This window comes from Alligator mississippiensis, chromosome 4, assembly GCF_030867095.1.
Source record: "Alligator mississippiensis isolate rAllMis1 chromosome 4, rAllMis1, whole genome shotgun sequence".
Taxonomy (NCBI): domain Eukaryota; kingdom Metazoa; phylum Chordata; order Crocodylia; family Alligatoridae; genus Alligator; species Alligator mississippiensis.
This window is the reverse complement of record NC_081827.1, coordinates 187,743,832-187,768,324: the sequence shown is the minus strand read 5'-3', so window position 1 is coordinate 187,768,324 and position 24,493 is coordinate 187,743,832. Positions and strand designations below refer to the sequence as shown.

Below are 24,493 nucleotides of genomic sequence, written 5' to 3'. Positions count from 1 at the left end.
GCTATGCTCGCTAGCACCAAGGCCGAAAGAGACTTGGGGGTCGTGATTGGCCACAAGATAAACATGAGCCACCAATGAGATGTCACAGCTGGTAAAGCAAACCAAACTCTGGCTTGCATCCATAGGTGCTTCTCAAATAAATCTCAGGATGTCATCCTCCTTCTGTACTCGGCCTGTGTGAGACCACAGCTGAAGTACTGCATCCAATTCTGGGCTCCACAGTTCAGGAAGGATGTGGAGAAGCTTGAGAGAGTTCAGAGGAGAGTTGCGCACATGATCAGAGGACAGGAGAATAGGCCTTATGAAGAGAGGCTGAGAACCATGGGACTCTTCAGCCTGAAAAAGCGCAGGCTCGGGGTGACCTCATGGTAGCCTATAAGTACATCAGGGGTGTGCATCAGGATCTGGGGGAATGTCTGTTCGTCAGAGCACCCAAGGGATGACAAGGACCAATGGTCACAAAATCCTCCAAGACTGTTTTAGGCTGGACATAAGGAAAAACTTCTTTACTGTCCGAGCCCCCAAGGCCTGGAATAGGCTCCCTCCAGAGGTCTGGGGAAGAGAATCTAACCATTTAGAATGTTACTGCTACTACTCTGGACTCCTTTAAGAAGCGTTTAGATGTTTATCTTGCTGGGATCCTTTGACCCTAGCTAACTTCCTGCCCTTGGGGCAGGGGACTGGACTCGATGATTTCCCAAGGTCCCTTCCAGCCCTAATGTCTATGAAATGTATGAAATATCTTCTAAATGCCTGAAAATCAGAGAAAAGGATCTATCTTTGCTATCATCCTTTTGTTAGCAGTTTTCTGGTTATTTTCTTCAGTCATGTTTAGGAACTCATGGTTCACTGAACTTAAAGAAATTTCAATAAAGATCTTCATTTTTTCATGATGATAAGAGGTACAGTTAGAGAATTCTGCCTAGAACTAGAAAGCAGGATTTCTATCTGAGAAGTAAAGCATGGCTGCTGGAAAACTTTCAAATAGTTTGGGAGGGGAAGCCTCATTTTACTGGTCTGTCTAGAAATGTGCTAAATATCTATTAGTAAAAACAAGTATTCATATTGTAGAATATGTTAATATTAAGTCTGTCAGTTTTTATAATTGCAACACGCTCAGTAGGGCAGATGGGTTTAATATTGTCATGGCTGGCTGAAAGCCAGCTTTCCCCCAAAGACACGCTGACAGCAGGAAATTCAATAATTTAGTGATTAAAATTCATAGATTCTTTAAGGCCAAAGGGACCAATGGTCTTTTATTATGGCCTCTTGCTGAAGCCATAGGATTATCACGCAGTAATACCTGTTACTTACCCAAAAACTTCTGGCAGACCTGGAGCATATATTTTCAGAAGATGTCCAGCCCTGAATCCAGAGTTGGGGAGTCTACTATGTTCCCTGGCACCCAGCCCATACCCTGGGCACCCTGTGCTGCGTGCAGTACCGAGTCCAGCCTTTGAGCAGCACGTACCCTGTTCTGGTCCCATTTGCCATGTGCACAGTGAGCTCTGTGGTTGGCACGTGCTGCATGTAGCACATGGAGTTGGACTGGATGCGTGCTCTGCACATAGGGTATGGGGTTGGCAGGGAGTGTGCACAACATGTGGTGTCCCAACAGCCCAGCCTTCCACACTGGTTCCAGCATAGCTTGATCTGTAACCAGTACACGTCCTGGATCAAGCCCCTGTGCTGTGTGCAGGGTGCATGGTGCTGGGTCCAGCCTGTATGCAGCACGTGGGGTCAGGGCCAACGCATGGGGTTCTCTCCAGCAACCCCATGGTTATCCAGCTCCATGGGCTGGATTTGACTTTCAGACCATGTGTTTGACAACTTGGTGTAAAACATTTAAGAGAAGATGTTAAAGTTACATCTTAATTGGCTGACTTGATGGTTGTTTGCTTTACCAATTCAAAGTTTCCTTTCTTCTTGACAGTATAATCACCTTCCCCATAGAAGTGCATAGCAAACTGAGGGAAAAGAATCAGTTCCATAGTAAACCTCATTCTTAACTTCAGTAGTGGAAATGTACATCTATGAAGGGGTTTTGGCCATTCCTCCTTGGTTAGCAATATTGTGCTTGAAGTGGCATATAAAGCCTCAGTTGTTAAATTAAAATGAGGAAAAATGAAGTGTAGCATGGGATTGTCAAGGATAGGAAAGACATAACTTCCCAGAAGTGGCTAGTGTTTTTAGCTGCTGAATAGTGAATTAATTCAGTAATGAAATGTATCCGAGGACTTGGGTTAAATGAGCACAACTTTCATTTAATAGAGGTTGCACTTTTAGATGCAACAGGAATGGTTCTGTTGAAAGGATGCTTTTAGTCTCAGTGGCTATGTCTACACAAGATGCTGACTAAGCTGTAGCTCATGACTACTGTGCAGTAGCGTGGCATGGCAGGAAGCATAATGCGATGCTACTGTGCAGTAGTCACGAGCTACTGCGCAATCAGCATCACAAAACAGCTGTTCCTTGGTGCAACTGCTCAGTAACTTTGGTTACTATGCATTTAGTACTTGTATAAACTAAATGACTGTGCAGTAATGACTGTGCATTCAGCATCTGGTGTAGACATGGCCAGTAGTCCTGAGAAAATCGGAGTTCTCTGGAAGAGATAATGTAAGTCCGGGGGTTGGAAATATTAATTTACGGTATGAGATACTAACCTTAGCATAATTAGCTTACCAGATATACCAGATTGTAGTTTTTTTAGGATATATAAGACTTGACTTCAAGGCGAGAGAGCAGAAATATTTTATTGCTATAAGCAAAGTAGTCTTGTGTTTTGAAACATGAAGCATGGACTGAATGACACATTTTATTGAACTCTAATTTCTTTTAATGAAAAATAATTTACAATTTTTAAATATGTGGGTGAGAATCTAGGGTTATTTGGGTCCAAGTTGTGTATGCCCATACCTTAATATGCTTGGAATTTTTTTAAACTTGAATTGGTTTGGATTAATTTAATCATTTCTACAGTGCTTTTTACCTTGTATGTATCCTGAATCTCCAATCCATGTTTGTTTGGGAGAACATGTTATTTAAGATTGCACGAGGGTGCTGCAAGAACTGGCCAGTGTCATCACGTGACTCATGGCAAAGTTATTTGAAGACTCGTGGCAGTTGGGAGAGGTCCCAGGAGATTGGAAGAAGATCAATGTGGTGTCTAACTTTAAGAAAGGAGAAAGGAGGACCTGGGAAATTACAGGCCAATCAGTTTGACCTCAATCTGTGGTAAAATCCTGGAAAAAATTATCAAAGAAAACATTACAGACAGGCTAGCAGAAAGCAGTATTCTGAAGGATAGCCAACATGGCTTCGTTACTAGCAGGTCATGCCAGACCAACCTCATTTCCTTCTATGATCAGGTTACTCGCCATCTGGACAGGGGAAATGAGGTTGATATCATATACCTGGACTTCACAAAGGCCTTTGACCTGGTTTCCCATGAAGTCCTCACGTAAAAATTGGGAAAATGCAACCTTGACTACTTTACGGTCTGGTGGCTGGGTAACTGGCTCCATGGTAGGACCCAGAGAGTATTGATTGATGGAACTGAGTCGTCGTGGCAGAGGATGACCAGTGGCATCCCTCAGGGTTCAGTACTTGGACCAGTGCTTTTCAACATGTTCATCCATGATTTGGATTCAGGTATTAAAAGTCACTGATGACACCAAACTATGGGGGAGTATGATCACGCTCAAAGACAGGTGGGCAATACGGCCGACCTGGACAAGCTTATGAGGTGGGCAGAACTCAACCAGATTTCATTTAATACGGAGAAATGTAAAGTGCTCCAGCTGGGGAGAACACAGAAGCTCTGCAGTGGAATGCTTGCTAGCAGTACATCTGAATGAGACCTGGGTGTCGTGATAGACAGCAAAATGAATATGAGCTACCAGTGTGATGCAGAGCTGATCAAACACTACAAGCATCTGCTGAGGTATCTCGAGCAAGGCTAAGGATGTCATCCTCCCGCTCTACTTGGCCTTAGTGAGACTACAGCTGGAGTACTATGTCCAGTTCTGGGTGCTGCACTTCAGGAAGGATGTGGAGAAGCTTGAGAGTCCAAAGGAGGGCCATGTGCATGACTAGAGGCCTAGAGACCAGGTCATACAAGGAGAGGCTGAAAGACTTGGGACCGTTGAGCCTGGAGAAGAGAAGACTCGTACAAGGGTGTAGATCAGGGCCTGGGGGAGCATTTGTTCACCAAGGCCCCTCAGGGGAGGACAAGAAATAATGGGCACAAGCTGATTGAGGATCACTTCAGGCTAGGCATAAGGAAAAACTTCTTTACAAGCCGAGTGCCAAGGTTTTGGAACAGGCTCCCCCCAGAGATGCTACAGTCTTTTTCAAAAAGCATCTTGATGCCCACCTTACTGGTATCATCTGACCTCAGCAGTCTTTCCTGCCCAAGTGCAGTGGGGCTGGACCTGATAATCTTGTAAGGTCCCTTCCAGCCCCTAACCACTATGAAATGCTTACCATAATTTCCCCTTGTTCTCAGTTGCTTAAAACACTTCCTGACTCCACTTATTCTGGCCTGAAATCTTCCATGTTTACTGTCTTTACAGTTTAAAAATTGTAAAAGCTGACCACCTTTAGTGCATAGTATCCTGACCTGAGATTTGGAAGTCTTATGGTCTAGTCTTGCCTCTTCTCACTGGCAAGGACTGTGCTATCTTATCGTGTTATCTTATCATTGATCAAGGCTTTCTACCCCTTTGTTAGAAGAGAAATAATTGTGTCCACATTTCCCTCCATTTTACAGAACAAAGGAGCAAAAGACAATTTGTGAAATCAGTTCTTTCCTAGTTGGGCATAGAACACACATCTCTAATGTGACAGGTAAACAAACCAGCCACTTTTCCCCACTGCCTCTGAAAATATACAACCGTAACTTGTGTGCTTTGCTATTCTGCATGAAGTGGTTCCATTCACTGCAGTATCTCAGTGTGTTTTTTCCTTTGTTGCTACCTAGTGTTACTGTCAGTTTATCCTTTTGCTCAAGTGTTGAAAATCTTGGGTACATTGTTAATGGTCTTGGATTCAAAACCCTGCTAACTAATCCAAGTGAAGAGGTTTTTTATGATTAGTGAATGACCTTGACATTTTCTTATTTAAAGAATATTAATTCGTTGTTTGCAATATATTTAAAAATATTAAGATTACATCATTTTCTGCAGAAGCTAGATAATGGCTAGTGAATGAGACAGGAAAATGTAAGTGAAGAGTGGTTTTTAGATTAAGCCATTAACTGAATTTTGTCCCTGTCTAAGCCTTAGGTTGCTTTGTGGTCCTAGGAAAGTTGCTAAATGCAGGACAGTATAGAGGCCGTAAGCTGCCAGCAGGTAAGATGGGTAGCCATTTTTAATCCTGAAGATAATACTAGTGATTTGTCAAATCCCTTAGATTTCAATATTAAGAGAACCACTTGAGCCAGTTTAAGCATGCTTGTTAATTTGTGCAGGAATAGTCTAATCTTGGATTTTCACACTTCATTAATGCTCGTTACTTTATTAGTGAGACCTTGTTGTTCAGACTCTGCTCATTTGTCTGCACCTCATTAAGGCTCTTTATGTTGTTGACCCAGATGCCTGCCTCTAATATTAGCTGTGAAGGTAAATTGATGGGACTAAGTTTCTGGGCTACTAATAGTACAGCACTGACAGCAGTTGAGATGGGTGAGAAGGATTACCATATTTACTTGAATATAAAATGATTCCTTAATAATTAGGATCTATATATGGAAAACATGTACATTTGTTATAGTTTTCCAGATATAAAATTTAATTATTAGAGGTTTGCATTGCATTTATCCTCTTCCCACTGCTAGAGCAAGGAAAATAAGTCTGGGGGTCAGGTAGCCCCTTTGCTTTCTGCTTCTCTCCAGCTTTTCCCCCTGGCAGCCCCAGACCCTGGTCTCCCGGAGCACGTGGAGGAACAGATCTGAAAACATAACCTTAATTAAACATATGTAGGCAGCACCCATGCGCTTAGTTCATCCAGAATTGATGCATCTTACCTTTTTAGAAACAGCTACAAGTTTTAGCACAGGTACTCCATAAACACACATGTAAGCAGCACCTTTATATCTACTTGTACAGTACAGTATAGTACAACCTAAGCATGCTATTAGTCCAAAGCCAAAAGGCTCATGAATTACCATAGTTCATTTGGCTAGACCCCACAAGAGTCAACATGGAAAGTCAATAAACCATGGTGACTCCACAGCTCAGTGTTGTTCAGTGGGAGGGGGCAGGGCCTTTGATGGCAGACCCCAGATCCCCCTTCCAGAGGCCCTGCAGGTGGTGTCTGGTCCTGTCCCCACTCCCACCAGGTCCCCCACTCCCCAGCTGGTGCTTGGGGTGCACCGGCACTCTCAGGGGGTGTACACCTGTGCACCCCCTATGTGTCACCCTGTGCAAGCCCCTTCCTGACGGAGAGCCTCATTGTGATTGAGGGAAGCTGCTGCAGAGTGCAGCTGCACTGGTGGGGGCTGGGAGAGCTCTGGCCCTCTCCAGACCCCGGCGCTGCTGAGCGCAGCCTGCCTCAGCTCTGTCAGCCCTGAAGTGCAGTGCTCCCACTGGGAAGGGGCTCGCACTCCCTGATATTATGATAGGGGCTGCTGCTCCCATCAAAGGCCCTGCCCCCTCCCACTGCAGCTGCTGGGCAGGGGTATGGCCAGACACTGGCGGGCAGGGCCCCTTTGTGGGGGAGGGGCAGGGATGGGGTTATTCCCCCTCCCTCCAGCATCTGGCGGAGGGGACAGAAGGGGGCTTAGTCTGCTGCAGGGAACGAGCGTGGCAGCAGTGGCGGGCAGACCTGGCTGCCAGTGGGGATAGAGGGGGGAGACTAACTCTCCTCCCTGTCCCCCTCTGCTTCAGGGGCCATGGTGCCCTGGCAGTGAGGGGTGAGTGCCTGGCAGACCTGGCTTATGTCCCTGCCAGTGGCACAGGGAGAGGGGAATTAAACTCCCCTCTGGCCAGTTCAGCGTGGACTGGCCATGCCCCCCCAGCACACTTCCTTGCAGCTGAGGGCACTCTAGTGCCCTCCAGTGCCTGGTCTGAGCAACTGCAGGCATGTGCTCACAGTTCCTCAGTCCAGAGCGAATGTATGTCCTGTTACAAACCAGTTCAACCTAGGCAGCTTAGACTAACCTGCAAAGGTTGAATCAATTCAGGCTCTGGCTTTTTGAATGTCTGTCCCTAGCCGTGGTGTAGATGATCAAAAACTAAACACCCCTTATTAAGTAATACTTCTTTCTCTCTAGCTTCCTTTTCTTCCTGTCCATCTGTGGGGGTTGGTTTGCTCCAACTCACCAGGAAAGGTACAGTGACAGAGCCAGAAGAGATTGAATTTTATTGTTAGATGTTTAGGATTGTGGATCCAAAAAGATGACAAAGCCAGTGGGGAACTACAGATAGCCTGAGTGAGGGACTAACATAAGAGGGATGGGGGTGAGGAGGAGAATGCAACTAGGTTACAGAAAATACAGTGTTAGCTAACTAAGCCTGGGGTTGGGGGAAGGGGAGGGAGGGAGTTCACGATGCTGAGAGAGAAAGAAAATAGATGCACAGAAGTCCGTACAATGGTCCACAGTGGTGGAGAAAATACATCAATGAAAGTTTCTCAGTCCATATAGAGTCTCATTGCGGGGGTCCTCTTCGGGTGGAGTGGTGTGGTCCGTTGCTGAAGATTCCTCTCAAAGTGAAGTCCATCAGGTGCAGAGGGGGGTTCAGGCGGTCCGCTCTGGGTCCGGTCCGGTCCAGTCCGGTGGTGGTCGGTCTGGTGGGGCCGGTGTACTGGCGGCGGCCCATGATGTGCTCCATGTAGATGTCACGGGACCAGCGGATCGTGTTGGACACCATGAGGCAGCGCATCAGCTTGGCGTAGCAGCAGGAGATGCGGCAGGCATGCAGGACGCTCTTGTTTCTGGGGTCCCAAACTCTGAGCATTCCCATGATGAGCGTGTTGACCATCACGTTGCAGCTGCGGCCCCTCAGGATGTCGGCTAGCAGGGTATACTTCTCCCACTTGCAAGCCTGGGTGTTGATGAAGGCTTGATGCCAGTTCTCAAAGGGGGTGTTACTATAACTAATTTGAAGTGAAACTTTTGTTTCAAGTCAAGTAATGGAAAAACTTTTTAACCACTGGTTAATATTCCTTACCATACAGCTCTTTCTTCCTCAGTTATTTACCGTGTGGCCATTATATCAAAAAGATTTTTTGGGCTCGTGCATTAGACACAGCAGCTGCTTGAGGCACCTGTGAGGCAGGTTGGCCCCCCTGTTCGATAAGATGTATTCCACTTGACCAGATAGAAACCAAAGATTCTGAGGAAACTTGAAAGGCTGTTGTTAATGCACAGGCTAATTTTTCAGTCATTAAGCCTAATAAAGAGAAAGAGAAGCAAAAGGTGGAGCCTCAGGTTTTTATTTGAATCCTGTGTTTCTGTATATGTGCAAAAAACAGAGCAGACTAAGTTGAGTAGATGACTCACAAAACCTGGGCTTTCCAGAACATGGTCAGTAGTTGTTTCTGAAGCTACACAGAAATCATCTGTTGGGGCAAGCAGTTTTTTCAGATTTCATAAATTACTGTCTGAGAGCTTAAGGCAGCGATTCTCAGCCAGGGTGCCACAGTACCCTGGGATCCTCTCAAGGGTGCAAGCTAAACAGTTCATAAACTGGAATTCATCCTGTTAGACTGAGAAATCATTTGTGAGGATATCAGAGGGGTGGTAATGTATTTACACTAATGTATAAAAAATGTACATATTCAATTGAAGTCAAGCACTCAGTGATGTATAACAGCCACAAAACAGAGTGGGGTAGGTGGCAGGGGAGTGAAGAGGCCTACCCCTTGCTGCCTGTTCTCCCTACCACTTGCCTTCTACTTACCTGTTTCCCAGGTACCTTCGTTCCTTACGCTTGGCCCTGTGGTGTCTTTATCCCTTGTACCCCTCTCGCCTTCTCCTCCAGTACCTGCCTTCCCTGCTTAGTCTCCTGTGACTCCTGCCCTTCCCCATAGTGCCTACATCCCCTGCTCCCTGCTGCCTGTCCTGCTACCACTTACAGAACCCTTGCAGCTTTGGTTCCCTGCTTTGGCCAGGGGCAAGGAGCCCACAGGACGTGCTGTCTCTGGCCCCAGCCTGGCCATGTAGCAGGAATAGCAGCTTTAGCCCTGGCCAGAGCTGATGCTGCTGCTGCATGACCAAAGGCAGCATGTGCTGCATATTCCCTGCCCCTGGAGGAGGGCCCCAGCCAGAACTGCAAGGGAAACGTAAGCTGCAGCATAGGGGCAGGGAGTGGTTGTGGGGAGCAGAGGATGTAGGTGGGGGCATGGACACTGGCTGCAGCTATAGTTTCAACCCTGAGCTCAGGGTTGGAGTTGGATCTGCCATCACTCTCTGCACTCTTTTCCCTCTTTCTCCCACCTTGTTCTAAAATCTAAGATGAGAGTATTTTCCCCCCAGGTTGGATGTGGGGAATAAACATTGCTTAGATTCAGGTAAATATGGTGTATCACTGTTTATTTGAAGGGGGCAGAAAAATAGTCTTTTCAGAAATGCAGATGAGCTATTGCAGTTGTCTTACACTTCTGAAAAGCTCAGGCTTATCTAATGTTGTCGTCTTCACCCAATATCACTTATAATTTAACCATAGCTGTATATGATCAGATATGGCTATTAAATAGAGAGAAAGCTTTTTGAGTTGTCACCAGATTTTTTTTCTTTTAAGTGTTGAGCCAATTAGTACTTAAATAGGAGACCTTTAAATAAAATCTGTTAGCTGTAGAAAGTAAGGATGGTTTTCTGCAGAGTGAACATTCTTCAAAGTATTAAACCAGTACTTCATAAATGATCAAGTGTATTGTACAGCAGAAGGATCAGTCTTATTGTGAAACAGAGGCCCAGGCCATTTGTAGTCACTGAAAAGTCTCCTTTTGCAAGAGTAGGATTACCATATTCCATGACCAGGCTGAATTCCAACTTTTGTGTTTATAAGAAGAATGTAAAATAGGGAGAACGTACTCTCAAGGGAAAAAAATGTGCATATGCTAACAAGAACTGTGTTAATACATTAAATGGTTATAGGATTAATATGTTAATATGTATTATACTGTTCATATGTTAAATGGTTATAGGATTTGATATCAACTGGCTACAGTTTGATGATATATGAAGCAATTCCCTTATGTCTGTGCAAGTATCTGAGGTATTTTGTTTGTTCTGAAAAAAGGTCCTGTGTTAGTATCATCATTTGTAATGCATGTTGTTTTTTCAAGTTAATGAAGCAGGGTGGCTAATTAATTTTAAAACAATATATGATGCACCATTTAAGAAAACAAAATATATTTATATAATAGCTTTGATTTCAAAACCTTTTGAGAAGCAGTAAAAATATGAGACCTGTTTTGATAAGGTAGTGTTTAAGAAATTAGAAATGTAACATTTGTGTGCTCTTCATACTTGCCTCGACATAGAACATGGAAGCAAAATATCTATATACAGTAGTCATATTTCATAATTCCCTTGATTTTTTTTTTTTTTAAATTCCCTTTCTAAGTCATATTGCTATTATATTGAAATTACCTGTGATTGGCAAATTTCTGCTATTTCTTCAGTGCCCTCAAGTGGTTGCTCTGTTTTACAGCTTGTATTTATATGTATTACAATATTTTATTCTATTTCTATCTACATTTTGCTTGTAAAACAAGTTCACAGATTTTGTTTGGAGATTTTTTTGGTTCTTTTTTTAAATGACATATTCTGAGGTGAGGTGATGGCCTTGATCGTAGTGTTTTAACCAAGGTTGTCTGAGTTCTATGTTTAGAGTGCTGACAATATTTTCTTTTGGTGGTTTTTTTTTTTTAATGTTGATGGACTCTTAGCTTAAAACTTAAAAATCAACGAATGTTCTCTAAAATCAAGAAATAGCCAGGTAAGGGTGGGACTCAACTTTTTCTTGCTATTTTCCATGTATAGGCCAGAAGCTCCATCAAAATTAAATGAGCATTGTGATTGCACAATGTGATTTAGAGTTATAATTAGACTCCAAAATTTGCATCAACAGTTATTGTCTGCATGTTCACTTTATTCCAGCATGAGAGATCTTTTCTAGTTTGGTCTTGTTTTGAAAGCAACATAAAATCCAGAAAAAGGCACTATTACTCTGTAAGAAGAGTCTGTGTAGGGAGTTTTACTAGTATAACTATAGTGGTATAATTTATACCACTTTTGTTAGGCTGGCAAACTTTCCCATGAAGATAAATTGTTACTCTACCTTGTCGAGGAATATGGTCAGTCCTTTTTTGATGATAATGTAAACCTTGTCATCGTTCTCTCTTGGCAGTTCTAGTAAGGTAAGCATTCTGGGGACCCCAGCCAGTATCAAGAAGGTAAGGTCTCTGGTGTAGAATGATGACTAGGGTAGGGAGGAGAGGGGACATGAGTTATCTTCTTCCATGTCAGGGCTTTCCAACTGGTGGCCTGTGGGCTGCATGCGACCTGCAAGTGGTTAACCTGCAGCCCCCCAAGCTTCTGTCTGGCTGCCACTGCTCCTATTGCTCTGGTTGCAGTAGAACTTGGGGTCTTAGGGCTCCTTCTTCTTCCCTTAGTTTTTGCTGCATGCACCTGCCCAAAGGGGTGGGGCAGCATGGTGTGGCACTGGCATAGCCCACAGTGCCAGGTGGGGCAGCTACCTGGATTGGATCTTTGTGGGTCAGATCTGGTTAGTGGGCAGTAGGTTGCTGACCCCTGGCCTTGGGATTAGGGATATGCCTTCTGCTAGTCTCTTGTAAATCTGTTCAGTTGTTAAAAGTTGCTGTTTCCTTATTGTTTATGTGAAGAATAGCTTTATGGTTATACTGTATACCCTGATGATGTAGCCTGCTTCAGCACCTCTCAACAAAATCTTACTAACCCTGCTTTGACAAGCAAACAGTGAATTTTTCAATTGTTTGCTCGATGAAATTGGTTTATTATAGTTGCAAAGAGCTGTAAAGAGGCAGGCAAAAGAGGTTTAGTAACTTCTGGTTGTCCATGTTTTATTCTAAAACACTTTAATTGATGTCCTTGTACTATAATGATTGTCTGCAATATAAAACACTTGAGAGGAACGTATACATGATTTAAAACTGCAAAGATTATGGGGGCGGCATTAGTTCAAAAGGGACTTCTGACTGAGCTGATTAACTCTAGTATAAATGAGTTTAAAGCAATCATCATCCATCATCATCTTCCTTTCTAATAAGATATTTAGCTTTTTGCTGATATTACTTTCTGATGTGTACTCTGACTGCAAATTATCTATGGATGACTCTTGATTTTTGTGATGGGGAGGGAGAGCACATATAAATTGTCATAATCTGGCACAAAGGGTTTGCAAAAAATTGGAATAAAACATTTCAACAGTTCCATATGTGAAGTGCCTGTTCCCTGATTTTGATCCAGTGAGGAGTAGCTTTGACATATAAACTACAAATTTGTTACACTTAAGATCAGATTCTTGTCTAATGTAAGTTGTTGGTTCCATTGGGATCAAATTTCTGCAATGAGTTAAACCGATGAGAATATGGAACACGCTTTTAAATAGTCATCCTGTTTACTCCTATCATTACTAAATAAAATAATCTTTAAAGGTCACGTGCATTGTGCGGTGATGAGGTGTTAAACGAGATTAAGATTAAGTACTATTAATGGAGAATGGAAATTGTCAAAAGAGAAATGTTTGTTTAGACACAAGGGCTCTAATAAAGTGTTTGCGTCTAGGATTCAATGTTTCCATGGAATCAAAGGCAAAGAATCAAATCTAATTCTACAAAATCAAATGAGGCTTTCATTGCAGTAGGAGATCTAATGTGGGAAGGTGATGATGAGGAACAAGATACTTTGCTTATCATGTGCCCATTAAAGTAAATGGGAAACTTTTGACTTCACTGGATGTTGGTTTGAGTCTCGTCTCCATGGCGCTTCCTGAGACCAACCTCAAGCAAACTTTTAAAAAATATTCTTTCTCCTTTCTGTTTTTCTGCATTGTAGGAGGATACAAACATTGAAGTGTCAGAACAATAAAAATATTTTTGGGGAATAAAGACCACTGAGTTGATTAAGTATTTTTTAAAGTCTTTAGTGAGATTTAGAAATATCACATCAGATTTAGCTAGAAGATTTTAGACCTAATGAATTCTAGAGAGGTGATGTTTTTCATATCTTACCAAGTTTACTATTCAGGCTTATTTCACTTTCAGTAAGCTACTTTTGAGAAGCAGTGCCCTCTTATGGGCAAAAATAACATTAGAGATAAAAGCATTATTAGGAAAATGTTTTTAAAAAGTACATTAGATGGTAGAGTTAGAGAGAAACAGGAATCTGGACATGGTAGTCATATTGGTATGTAGGTGAACAACTGGTGGAGCATTCTTAGGCAGTGCTTTTAACATGCAGTTCACATTTGCCCAGGGTAGACTATTACTAGTCTGTTAAAGCTAAAACAAACTGAACCCCTTCATGTGAACACCATTTATCCAGATTGCTCTGACTTGGCTGTTTGTTCAGTCTGGTACTTCTGCAGAAATACCTACCTTCTGAATGATTACTGATTGTACAGCTGTCCAGCCAAAACCATTACTTTGGAAAGAGCTTGTGTGATTCTTGTCTAAGCAGTCACTGTATACAAAAGATTTGGGTGTTGAAACACTAGTCATTTTTTTCATGGGTGACAGGACTATAGGTCTGATGTTTCTAGGGGTTTTATATTAGATAAATACAAGGGAGGGTTGTTATCTTGATTCTCTGATGCGTCTGTCTGTTAAGTTCAGTCAGGGTTGAGAGTTTGGTTCTGTTGAGTAGCTGGTTATAGTTCTGTCTGCTTCTGCCTGGCCCAAGGCACAGGTTAGAGCAGCCTTAGCAGTTGCTCTAATCTGCCAGCTGACAGAAGTTACCACAGCATCATTCAGCAACTGGGAATTTTCCAAATTCAATTGGTTTCAGCCAAGGGTGCACCAATAGAGATTTTTTGGGCTGATATCAATGGCCAAATGCTAATGAGTCATATTGGCCGATATGCAGCTGAGCAGCTTGGAGAGCCGTGTCTGGCTGGTAAGTCTGTTTGGGGGGGGGGGGGACAGGGAAGGGGCATGGGGGCGCAGATCAAGGTCCCTGCTATAAGGGAGGGAGTGGGGCTGGGGCAGGGGCAGACGCTGCAGAGACAGGGCAGAGCATGGAATAGAGCTGTGAGCACCTTGTCCAGAGGGCGTGGGGGGAGGGGGGAAATGACTCCTGCTACTGCATGTACCCCAGGAGAGCATGGGGAACATTGCCCCCAGATCTGTGCACAGGGTGAGGGTCAGCTGCCATTGCAGGCTGTGCCCAGGGTGGTGCATAGCTGTTCCTGGCAGGGGGCTGGGCCAGGCTGCATTTGGGGCGGGCAGCAGTGGCGCTGGGAGGGGAGCTATGGGACAGGCTGAAGCCACCACAGAATTCACTGTAGCTGCCCCCAACCCCCCTCCCAGCGCTGCCGCCACCCGCCCCAAGTGCAGCCCCCCCCCCCCCCGGAAGAGCCCGGTGCTGCCCTGCTATAGCTTGCAGTGGTGGCTGCCCTTGCCCCACACAGATACGGAGGCACATGCTTCTCATGCCCTGTGCCCTGCCCCGGCTGGGCAGTGCCTGTGCTAGCCCCACTCCCTCCTTCGCCTCAGGGGCCTCAATCTGCCTCCCTCCCCCCTTCCCTCACAACAGACTTACCAACCAAACCCAGCTGCCCTCCATACTGCTGAGCTGTGCTCCTGGCCACCTGCATACTGTGCTGCGGCTGCGTGCATACACGTGGCTTTTATTGTCCACATCAACCAAAAAAGTTGATTGCCGATGCAGTCAATTTTCCTTATATCAGTGCTGATCCGATATGGGACTGATGTATCAGTGTACCTCTAGTTTCAGCCACTGGTGCTCCTTGCCCTTTCCCTACATAGTTACATAGAAGTAGGCTCTGGTTACCCCTCTTTGTCCTGTAGGGACTGTAATAAATGAAGGCTTGTAGCCAGTTTCCACACCTGCTGCTATAAATTGTAAGTAGCCACATTCAATTTAGTTATTATGGGTTAGTTTTTCAGAAAAGCAGGAGTTTGGATAAAAGTTCTCATTTGCTAAATGTAGTATGTTTTTCTTGGAATAATCTAAGCCTGGTGTTTTTGTTTTTTTTATAGGTTGCAGGACCAGAGTGTGCTTCTAAGAATTGATAAGGTAAGCAGTCACTGACCAATGTAATTACCTTGATTTGTACAAAATTTACATATTTACAAGAGAAATACTATAATGAGACATTGTAGGTTTCTAATTCATATACAGTTAAGTTTTTAGGATCATGGGGACTCTGGTAGGATTTGAACCCACAAGTGTGAGGAGAAGCCATTCAAAACTAGAAGTTCAGTGTGTTAGCCATTATGCCACAGAGCCAATGGAAAAAAAAAATCAAGTAGCTAGTTTCCACTGGTTTTATCTAGTTGAAAAAAGATCTGGATGTATACAAACAGACTTCCTCTTAGAAATAGATTTTTTTTTCATTTTTTAAAGGTAAACATTTAAAAGTTCGTAAAAGTCATTCAGGAATTAGAGTATATTTATTGTTTGTGACACATGTTTCAGTACAATAAAATACTGAATCGGAGCAGACTAGAATTTAAGGATCATGCTTCTTTTAAATATATCTTTATCAGGTGAAATAATACATTTAAGGAACACTGCCCCCCCCAAAAAAAACAAAACGCCTAACTAGCTCATCTGATGTTGATCCCTTAAGTTTTTATTCATACAAACTAAAATGGCATCATTTATGTGAGAAGCTTGGAAGAGTGGGCCCTAGCTGACACAGTATATGAAGCAATATTTACCACTATGTGTGATGTTAATTAATTGGTTGATGATTTAGTTATCAACCTGTCAAATAACATGCAACTTGTGTGTTGTCTGTAAATCAGAGGCCTTATCCTGCAGCTCTCTTAAAATAAAATAAACATGGTAGTTAACTCAGTGGTTCTCAACCTTTTTAGGCTCAAGGTCCCCCTCAGAAAATTCTAGTTCTTACCTTTTGCTTGTTTCTTGATTATGGAAAAATAATAGAGCAATTCTTCTGTGCCAGATGACTCGGACCATAACAGACCACAGTGTTTTTGACACTATTGATTCCTATTTGAACTCTCTGGGCTTATCTTGTGAATCATGTACACTTAGAAGTGCAAAAAGTGCATAGCACCCTGTAGCACCTCTAAAAGTTTTTTGCTGCATCCCATTCAGAATCAGTATTAGGTACTCATATATTTGCTGTAGTAATATTAAAAACAAACCCACATTTTAACTTCTTGCTTGATGGTAATTAGGTAGTTTAAATGTTCACCTTTCAGGCTGTAATTTCCTGTGTTTGACCTGTACTTGAAGGTGAATCTTTACACCGATGCTATTTGAGCCAAACCTCACTACACCTTCTGGTATGGAAAAATAGAAAAGTATTTTTCAATAATAATAATAACCCCTGCCCCACATTCTGTTTTCTTAACTATTCTTTCATTAGCAAACCTATAACTTTCAGACTTCTTAAACAGATATTATTCCAATGTAATATATAGCATACTTTGCTTACTTAGCAAGGTTTAGGAATTATATCTGTTTTTCAAAGTCCTATGTAAATGTGGGCATGACATACCTAAAGACCTAGAGTAATGATACTTAAGCTATGGCTCCCAGAGCTGTGGCAATTAATGCTGCCTCCTCTCCCCCGCACCCCTGCCAAATTGCTGCATCTGTGGGTGTTAGGCCCCAGCTCAAGTCTGGGTTTGTGCCCGGTATGCAAAGGCCAATAAAGATACCAGGGGTGAAAGTATAAAAAAGATTTATTGCTAGCAATAAAAGGTGCAAGCGGAATAATTTCACAAAACAAGCACAGCAGATATGCAATACTAAGCCCCTTATATATACAAGAGATTGAATCTTCATAAGCATCCTTGTTTGCTAATTGGTTATAAAGGAGTGACGCAAGGAATTCTTTACTGAGCATGTCTCTATACCTGTGTTTTAGCTATGTATCTCATTAACATACATATATGTTTCATTAGCATATATCTTCCCTGCCTAGGGGTGTGATTTTTAGTAGTTTAATGACCTCTTTGTTCCAGTACCTCTGATTCTGTTTTTGTTTTCAAGCTTCCTCTATCTAAGACTGTCTGCTCCTTATCATTGCAGATGGGCATTCGTCACATAACATTCACTTTTGCTTAGGCTTTGCATAGTAGTTTCTAGGTCGAACCTTACATTTCCCTCCTCTGGAGCATTCATAACTATTATTAATTATGATTGCTCCATTCAATTTGACTTAACACAAATCTAGTATTCTCAGCTTTCTTTGTTTGCAAAATCATTTGATTTACCTTAGGCCTGAAGATAGATGCAATACAAACCGGTATACATTGGATACAGAAACAAACCATAATCCCTATAAAACAAAACAGAACAACCATACAAAATAACTATTTCAACCATCCAAAATTGGGAAGCCAGGAAGTTAACCAGGAAAAGTCTAAGCCAGATGATTCTTTCAACGTCTGTGTCAATCGTTGTAAGGCACCAATTTTGTCTTCAATTAGCACAGAATTATCAGTGAGGTTGAAGCAGCACATTCCTTTTAAGGTTTCACACCCCAGATTGTGTCGCAACAAGAGATAATCAATAGCGGCTCTATTCTCTAAGACAGCGTCCCTTAGTTGTTTTTGTTCAGCATTCAAGGCTGAGAGCGCTCGAGATGTAGCATTTAGTCCTTTTGCTAAAACACAGACCACTGCATTAAGATTTCTTCTATTACTTACAGCAAGACCCGGAACCCCCACCATAGATGCAGCTAATGCTATGTATTCTGCCTTAGATAATAGTCCAGGGGAATCATTCTCGTCACAATCAGCAGTGAGAGTAGTGTATGCTCATTTAAACCTCCCACCAAGAGGGGTTTGTTCAGTGTGCATTAGGTCAGATTTCCTTGGAAGAGCTGCAGTTACCCGGGCAATGGTGCATGGTCCCCCAGTAGCGTTTGCTGGAAGGTATGAATATATCATTCTCCCGCAGGCCAGAAACCATCCTTGAGGAAGGATGGTATGTGTGTATACATAGGATATTTGACTGGTCTTATTACAGAAGATTTTTCTACCTTGGTTCAATTCAAAGCAATTATTGGTACAATTCACTCTTAAGAAACATTCAGAAGCATTAGCTGTTGCCTGAACCCGTACAGAAAACATGTCTCTGCTTTTCTCTTTTACAATAGTCCCCCACTTATATATATCCTGATATGTATTTTCCTTCTCTACATCTTTCAGCATAGTATAATTCTGTAAAATTTTCAAAGGGGTAGGTACTGCAATTAAACATGAGGTAAAAACCAGATGAGCATTGATCCCTCCTGCTAAGCAGAAGTCTGTTCTATTTAATATTTCCCGGGCCAGATAAATCCAGACATTTTCCTGAGGGTCAAATTCTTGTGGTAAAAGATTTTCCCCTCCTATAAGTAGGAGTGGACAGATCAGGGTGCCCCACACTAAAACCTTGAAAAGTTTCATAATAAGGCTTGTAAAACTTGATCAAAGATTGACAAATTATTCAAAGTTCCTTTCTTTTGAATAGGAATTTTAAGTCCCTTATTGGCTCCACCTTCCACTGTTCTCTGCCTCCGGTCCCGGAGTTTGCAGGAGTTTCTTCTTGTTCTGGTTCAGCCACCGGCTTTAGGTGACTGGAATGTATCCAAGTCTTGATTCCTTCGAGCTTTGCTGCCGTCGGGGTCGTTAAAAGTACTCTATATGGGCCCTTCCATCTGGCTCGAAGTGGTTCCTCGTTCCAATCTTTCACAAGAGTGTAACTCCCAGGTAATAATCGATTTTTCCGGGGCAGGAGACTGGTTCTGTGTCTGCAGCACGTCCCGTACCTGCTAATGGATGGAAGACAAAACAGAAACCAAAGACCATACATATTCTCTAATCATTCCCTCTCCTAAAACATGTAACTGTTGTTCAGTACCCATGGGCAGACTCAGAGGGTAAGGCTTACCATACATTATCTCAAATGGGCTTAATCCCAATTTAGAATGTGGTGCGACCCTTACTCGTAACAGGGCCAAGGGTAGGGCCTCTGGCCATTTGAGTTGAGCTTCTTGGCAAATCTTTGCAAGGTGTCTTTTTAAGGTCTGATTCATACGTTCCACCTTTCCACTGGACTGGGGTCTCCAAGGGGTGTGTAAATGCCAGCTGATTCCCAGGAACTCAGAAACCTTCTGAGTAATTTGTGCAATGAAATGTGGGCCATTGTCTGACCCTATTCCTTTTGGAAGTCCGAAGCGAGGTATGATTTCTCGTAGGAGTGCCTTGACCACCTCTCGGGCTTGGGCAGTCCGACATGGGAAGCACTCAACCCAATTAGAGAAAGTGTCCACAAAGACAAGGAGATATCTCATCCCCTGTTGCCGGGGTAACTCAGTAAAATCCACCTGCCATTCTTCTCCTGGCCCATTGCCTATTCTCTGATGTCCTGAAGTTTCTTTTCTCCCTCCTTTTGGGTTATTTTCTCTGGCAGACCTCACATGTCTCTGATACCTTCATGGCAGCCTCTCTTAATCCCACTCCAGTTACATAGTGACTGATCCACCTTATCAAGGCCCTGGGTCCATAGTGGGTGCCATGATGAGCTCTCTTCACTACCATATGAACCCAGGCAGCTGGGATGATAATGCGGCCATCCTTTGCTACTAGCCACCCGTGCTCCCCCTTCTTTGCTTGAAGCTCTCTTATCAATTGTTTGTTTCTTTCCCTGTACTGTGGTGTCACAGGCTGGTATAAGTCTGGGAGGAGAGGTAACAGATTACTTACTTCGGGCAGCAAGTCTGTCTGAGGTTTTTTAGCTGCTTTCTTTGCTGTAGCGTCAGCAAATCGATTACCTTTTGTGGAGGGATCATCATTTTTTTTTTTTTTTTGATGTGCTTTGCAATGCATTACCGCTACCTCTTTTGGTTCCCAGACTGCCTTGAGGAGGGCTTTTATCTGCTTGCTATGCTTAATGCCTGTTCCTTTTGAATCAAGTAGACCTCGCTCTCTCCATAGCACTCCGTGAGCATGTAAAACAAGGAAAACATATTTAGAGTCAGTATAAATATTGACAGTTTTGTTGGCCGCCAATTGCAAAGCCCGAGTCATAACAATGAGTTCAGCCTTTTGAGCTGAAACAGATGGGTTTAAAGGTCCTGCTTCTATCACATTCTGTGTAGTCACGATAGTGTATCCGGATTTTCGAATTCCATTCTCTATACTCGAGCTGCCATCAGTGTAGAACTCCAGGTCAGCTTTTTCAAGAGGTCTGTCTCTCAAATTTGGTCTTGAAGAATAAACAGTTTCCAATGTTTGCAAACAATCATGCACAAGATCTGGTGTGTCACCCATAGATGGCAACAGTGTTGCTGGATTTACATTGCGAGAAATGGCCAATTTTATTTCAGGCTTATCTAGGAGGATGGCCTGATATCGAGCCATTCGTCCCGGAGTTAACCAGTTCCCTCCTTTCTGTTCCAAGACTGTAAGTACTGCGTGAGGAACATATACAATCATTTCATGGCCTAGGGTTAATTTTTAAGCTTCTTGTATTAGCAGACAGGTAGCAGCAACAGCCCGGAGACAAGCAGGCCATCCACATGACACAAAGTCTAATTTTTTTGAAAAATATGTCACTGGTCGTTGCCAGCTACCCAATTTCTGTGTTAAGACTCCCACGGCTACCCCACCTCGGTCATGCACAAAAAGGGAAAAAGGCTTACTCATGTCCGGTAGTCCTAAGGCGGGTGCTTCAATGAGAGCCTGCTTTAACTGGCAGAATGCTTGCTCACACTCTTCAGTCCATTCGAGTACCTTTTCATCTCTGTGTGTTGCCTCATATAGAGGTTTTACAATAACCCCAAAATTTGGAATCCAAATCCTGCAAAAACCTACTGTACCTAAAAATCCTCGTAGTTGTTTCTTTGTTATTGGGGGTGCCAGCCGGCATATAGCTTCTTTTCTTTCAGGCAACAGGGCTCTCTGACCAGGCTGTAATTCAAATCCTAAGTATGTTACTTTCTGGGATATGGGCTGCATTTTATTTCTGGAAACCCGATATCCTTGTTGACCCAGAAAATTAAGGAGGCAAATTGTTCCTTCCAGGCAGCTTGCTTCAGTGGTGGCTGTTAAAAGCAAGTCATCCACATATTGCAAAAGAGTACAGGACAGTGGCAATTTTAGCCTGCGTAAATCCTTGCTTAATGCATTGCCGAATAGGGTTGGGCTGTTTTTAAATCCTTGGGGTAAAACAGTCCAGCACAACTGAGTCTTAATGCTAGTATCTGGGTCTTCCCATTCAAATGCAAATATTTCCTGAGATCCCCTCTCTACCGGTACACAGAAGAAAGCATCTTTTAAATCAATAACCGTAAACCAGTTATGATCTGGGTTCAAAGCAGATAGCAAGGTGTACGGATTAGGCACAGCCGGGTATATACTCACAACCACTTTATTTACAGCTCTCCAGTCTTGGACGAAACGATATTCATTACTCTTAGGCTTCTTCACAGGCAAGATGGGTGTGTTAAAAGCTGATGTACATTCACGGAGAAGGCCATACTCCAGGAACCGTTCAACTAATGGCTTCAGTCCTTTCCTGGCTTCCATCCGCATTGGATATTGTTTCACACATGGAGGCTGGGCCCCTGGCAAAAGTTGAATCTTCACAGGGTCAGCATTTTTAGCCTTCCTGGGTCGGTGACCTGCCCATACCCATGGAACAACAGCATCGAGCAGGGGTTGAGGAATATCCGGTGTACTCTCCTCTCGGAGAAGGCCGAGAAGGCAAGCCTGTAAATGCCACCCCTTTTCAGGAGGCACTGTTAAAAACATTTGCCCATCCTGGAACGACAACGTAGCTTGCAGTTTACAGAGGAGGTCTCTCCCTAAAAGGGGAACGGGGCAGTCTGGCATGTACAAGAATTGATGGGTAACTTCGGCCTGCCCAAGATTACAGGTCATTGGCTGTAGGAAGGGTCGTGTTACTGCCTTCCCTGTAACCCCTACCACTGGCACAGTCTTTTTACTTAAAGGTTTCAGTTTTTGAGTTAAGACAGAATGGGCAGCACCTGTATCGACGAGAAAATCTACCAATTCATCTCTGTCCCCTAGTTGCATTTTAACCAGAGGCTCGTCAGGGGACACTGGGATCTGGGTTATCTTTCCCTCCCGGGCCTCCGGTCCCCTTCAATCTGAATCCCTTCCAAAAGCGAACAATCCACTGCTCTCCTCTTTTTTTCTTTTCACCTTCCCCAACTTTTCGATAAGGGCATTCCCGCTTCCAATGTCCTTTTCGTTTGCAAAAGGCACATTGATCTTTCTCTAATGGACCCCGTCTCTGCGGCTGTCTCCAGGATCCCTCATCTCTAGGTTTTCTCGTGATTGCAGCTGCCACTAGGGCTGCCTGCATTTTCATCTTTCTCTCCTCTTTCTTGTCCTGTTTCTTTTCCTGAACACTTTCTCGGTTAGTAAATACTTGGTAAGCAATGTCTACTAGTTGGGAAATAGGCATACCTGTTGCTCCGTCTGCCTTCTGCAATTTCTTTCTAATGTCTGGTGCACTCTGACCTATAAAGATCATATTTACCATGCGAGCGTTCGATGCATCCTCCAGATCCTCATGAGTGTATTGCCTGAAAGTATTGTAAATTCTTTCCAAAAAAGCACTCGGGGTCTCATTAGTCTCCTGTCGAATCTCATACACCTTACTGAGATTTTGAGGTTTTTTCACAGCATCTCTCAATCCTCAGAGGATATATTCTCGATAGGCACGGATGGAGGTCATATCTTGGTCTGGTTTCCAATCTGGCTCCTGGATGGGGACATGATTGTCTCTATTTCCTTGCAGGTTCCCTGCAGTAATTTCCTTTTCCACGTACTCACGAGCTTTGTTCACTACCATTCTCCTTTCCTCTGGTGTCAACAGGATATCTAAAAGAGACTGAACATCTGCCCAAGTTGGGTTATGGGTTTTGAAAATCGTTTTAAACTGGTTTTGTACCTTTTCAGGATTCTCTCTCAAGCTGGGGTTATTGTTCTTCCAATTATACAAATCTGAGGTATTGAAAGGAACATGCACAAAGGTTCGACGGTAGGTTGGCTCACCGTCATCTTCGAGAGGCCCAGGTACCACTTGTTCTCTTAGGGGAAATACCCCATTTCCCTTCCCACGGCCAGGATCAGATTCCCTGTGATGTTTTCCCTTAACCCCGGAGTCTGCTTCTAACTGTACTCTCCACCCTCCTCCCGGGCTTATATCAGGAGAAGTCGGGGAGTCTGGAGATTGCCATGCACCTGACGACCATGGTTGGCGCTGTTGCAGATCCCTGGGTCAGGGAGTATTCACAACTTCTGCCTCAGGGGGGGAAGAAGCAGGAAGAGCAGATGCCAACGAGGAATCAGATGAATCAGGAGGAGGAGGGGGAAGAGGAAGAGAATAAGGTAAAGGCAGCAGAGGGGGGGGAGCCTCTGGCTCCGGACAGTCCAGGACAGGATTTGCAGTTGGTCGAGCCACACCCATCTCACAGATCCCAACTCCCTCCCCCAATCCACATTCCTCCAAAACTTTTTTATCTCTACAAAGAGACATAAACGCTTGCGCATACAACAATTCCTCCCATTTACCATTCTGCCGGCAGAACAAAATCAATTGTAAGATGGTATTATAATTAACACTTCCCTCTCGAGGCCAATATTCTTTATCATCTAGCTGATAGCGTGGCCACGCAGTTTCACAGAAGAATTTAGCTTTCTTCTTAGTCATAGGATCCTCACCAAACTCTGCCCAATGTCCCAATACACAAGAGAGGGGGGTACATTTCCTAACCTTACTGTTAATAGTACCCATCTCAGGGCTGCCTTCCCGGTTCTGACCGTCCGACTTACCTGGGATCCAGGGATCTGTTCTTAGTCCTTGTCCTCACAGGGGAAAAAAATCACTGGTCTTGGACTTGGGCCAGACAGAATACTTACAGAAATAATCCCAGGCAGACGTACTGACGGTAGGCCTCATGCCCTTTCTACCCTCTCACCCAGGTGCCTGTTACTGATACTTTCGCTCTATGGCATTGCACTGTTAGGCTACTGCTGCCTCAGCGATCCAGCTCCTCCTGAAACAAAAGTCTCACCGGGAAAAGAAATCCTGGGGCACGCCCGACATTTGATAAGGAAAAGCAGATCAGCTGGTCGTCAGTTAGTCCGGGCAAAGCTTATCTATGGCAGTCCCATCTGGGTCGCCAAAAACTGTTAGGCCCCAGCTCAAGTCTGGGTTTGTGCCCGGTATGCAAAGGCCAATAAAGATACCAGGGGTGAAAGTATAAAAAAAGATTTATTGCTAGCAATAAAAGGTGCAAGCGGAATAATTTCACAAAAC

The 24,493-nt window shown here is 43.6% G+C and overlaps 2 protein-coding genes across 5 annotated transcripts in view; one reads left to right on the top strand and one right to left on the bottom strand.

The window, feature by feature from the left end:
- LOC132250086 (uncharacterized) overlaps positions 1 to 23,401 on the bottom strand; it is a 35,690-nt gene extending 12,289 nt beyond the window's left edge. Inside the window, 3 exon segments of the mRNA XM_059726266.1 lie at positions 7,810 to 8,100; positions 18,979 to 19,597; positions 19,599 to 23,401. Of these exon segments, the coding sequence (XP_059582249.1) occupies positions 7,810 to 8,100; positions 18,979 to 19,597; positions 19,599 to 22,239 (3,551 nt within the window). The 5' untranslated portion in view covers positions 22,240 to 23,401.
- ADARB1 (adenosine deaminase RNA specific B1) overlaps positions 1 to 24,493 on the top strand; it is a 209,159-nt gene that overhangs the window by 53,571 nt on the left and 131,095 nt on the right. For 3 of the 4 annotated variants that reach the window (XM_059727190.1, XM_059727191.1, XM_059727193.1), the window contains one exon: positions 15,214 to 15,250. The exons of the other annotated variant lie outside the window; for it this stretch is intronic. The gene's annotated coding sequence lies outside the window, so the exon portion shown is untranslated. The remainder of the gene's footprint in view (positions 1 to 15,213; positions 15,251 to 24,493) is intronic. 4 annotated transcript variants of the gene reach the window in all.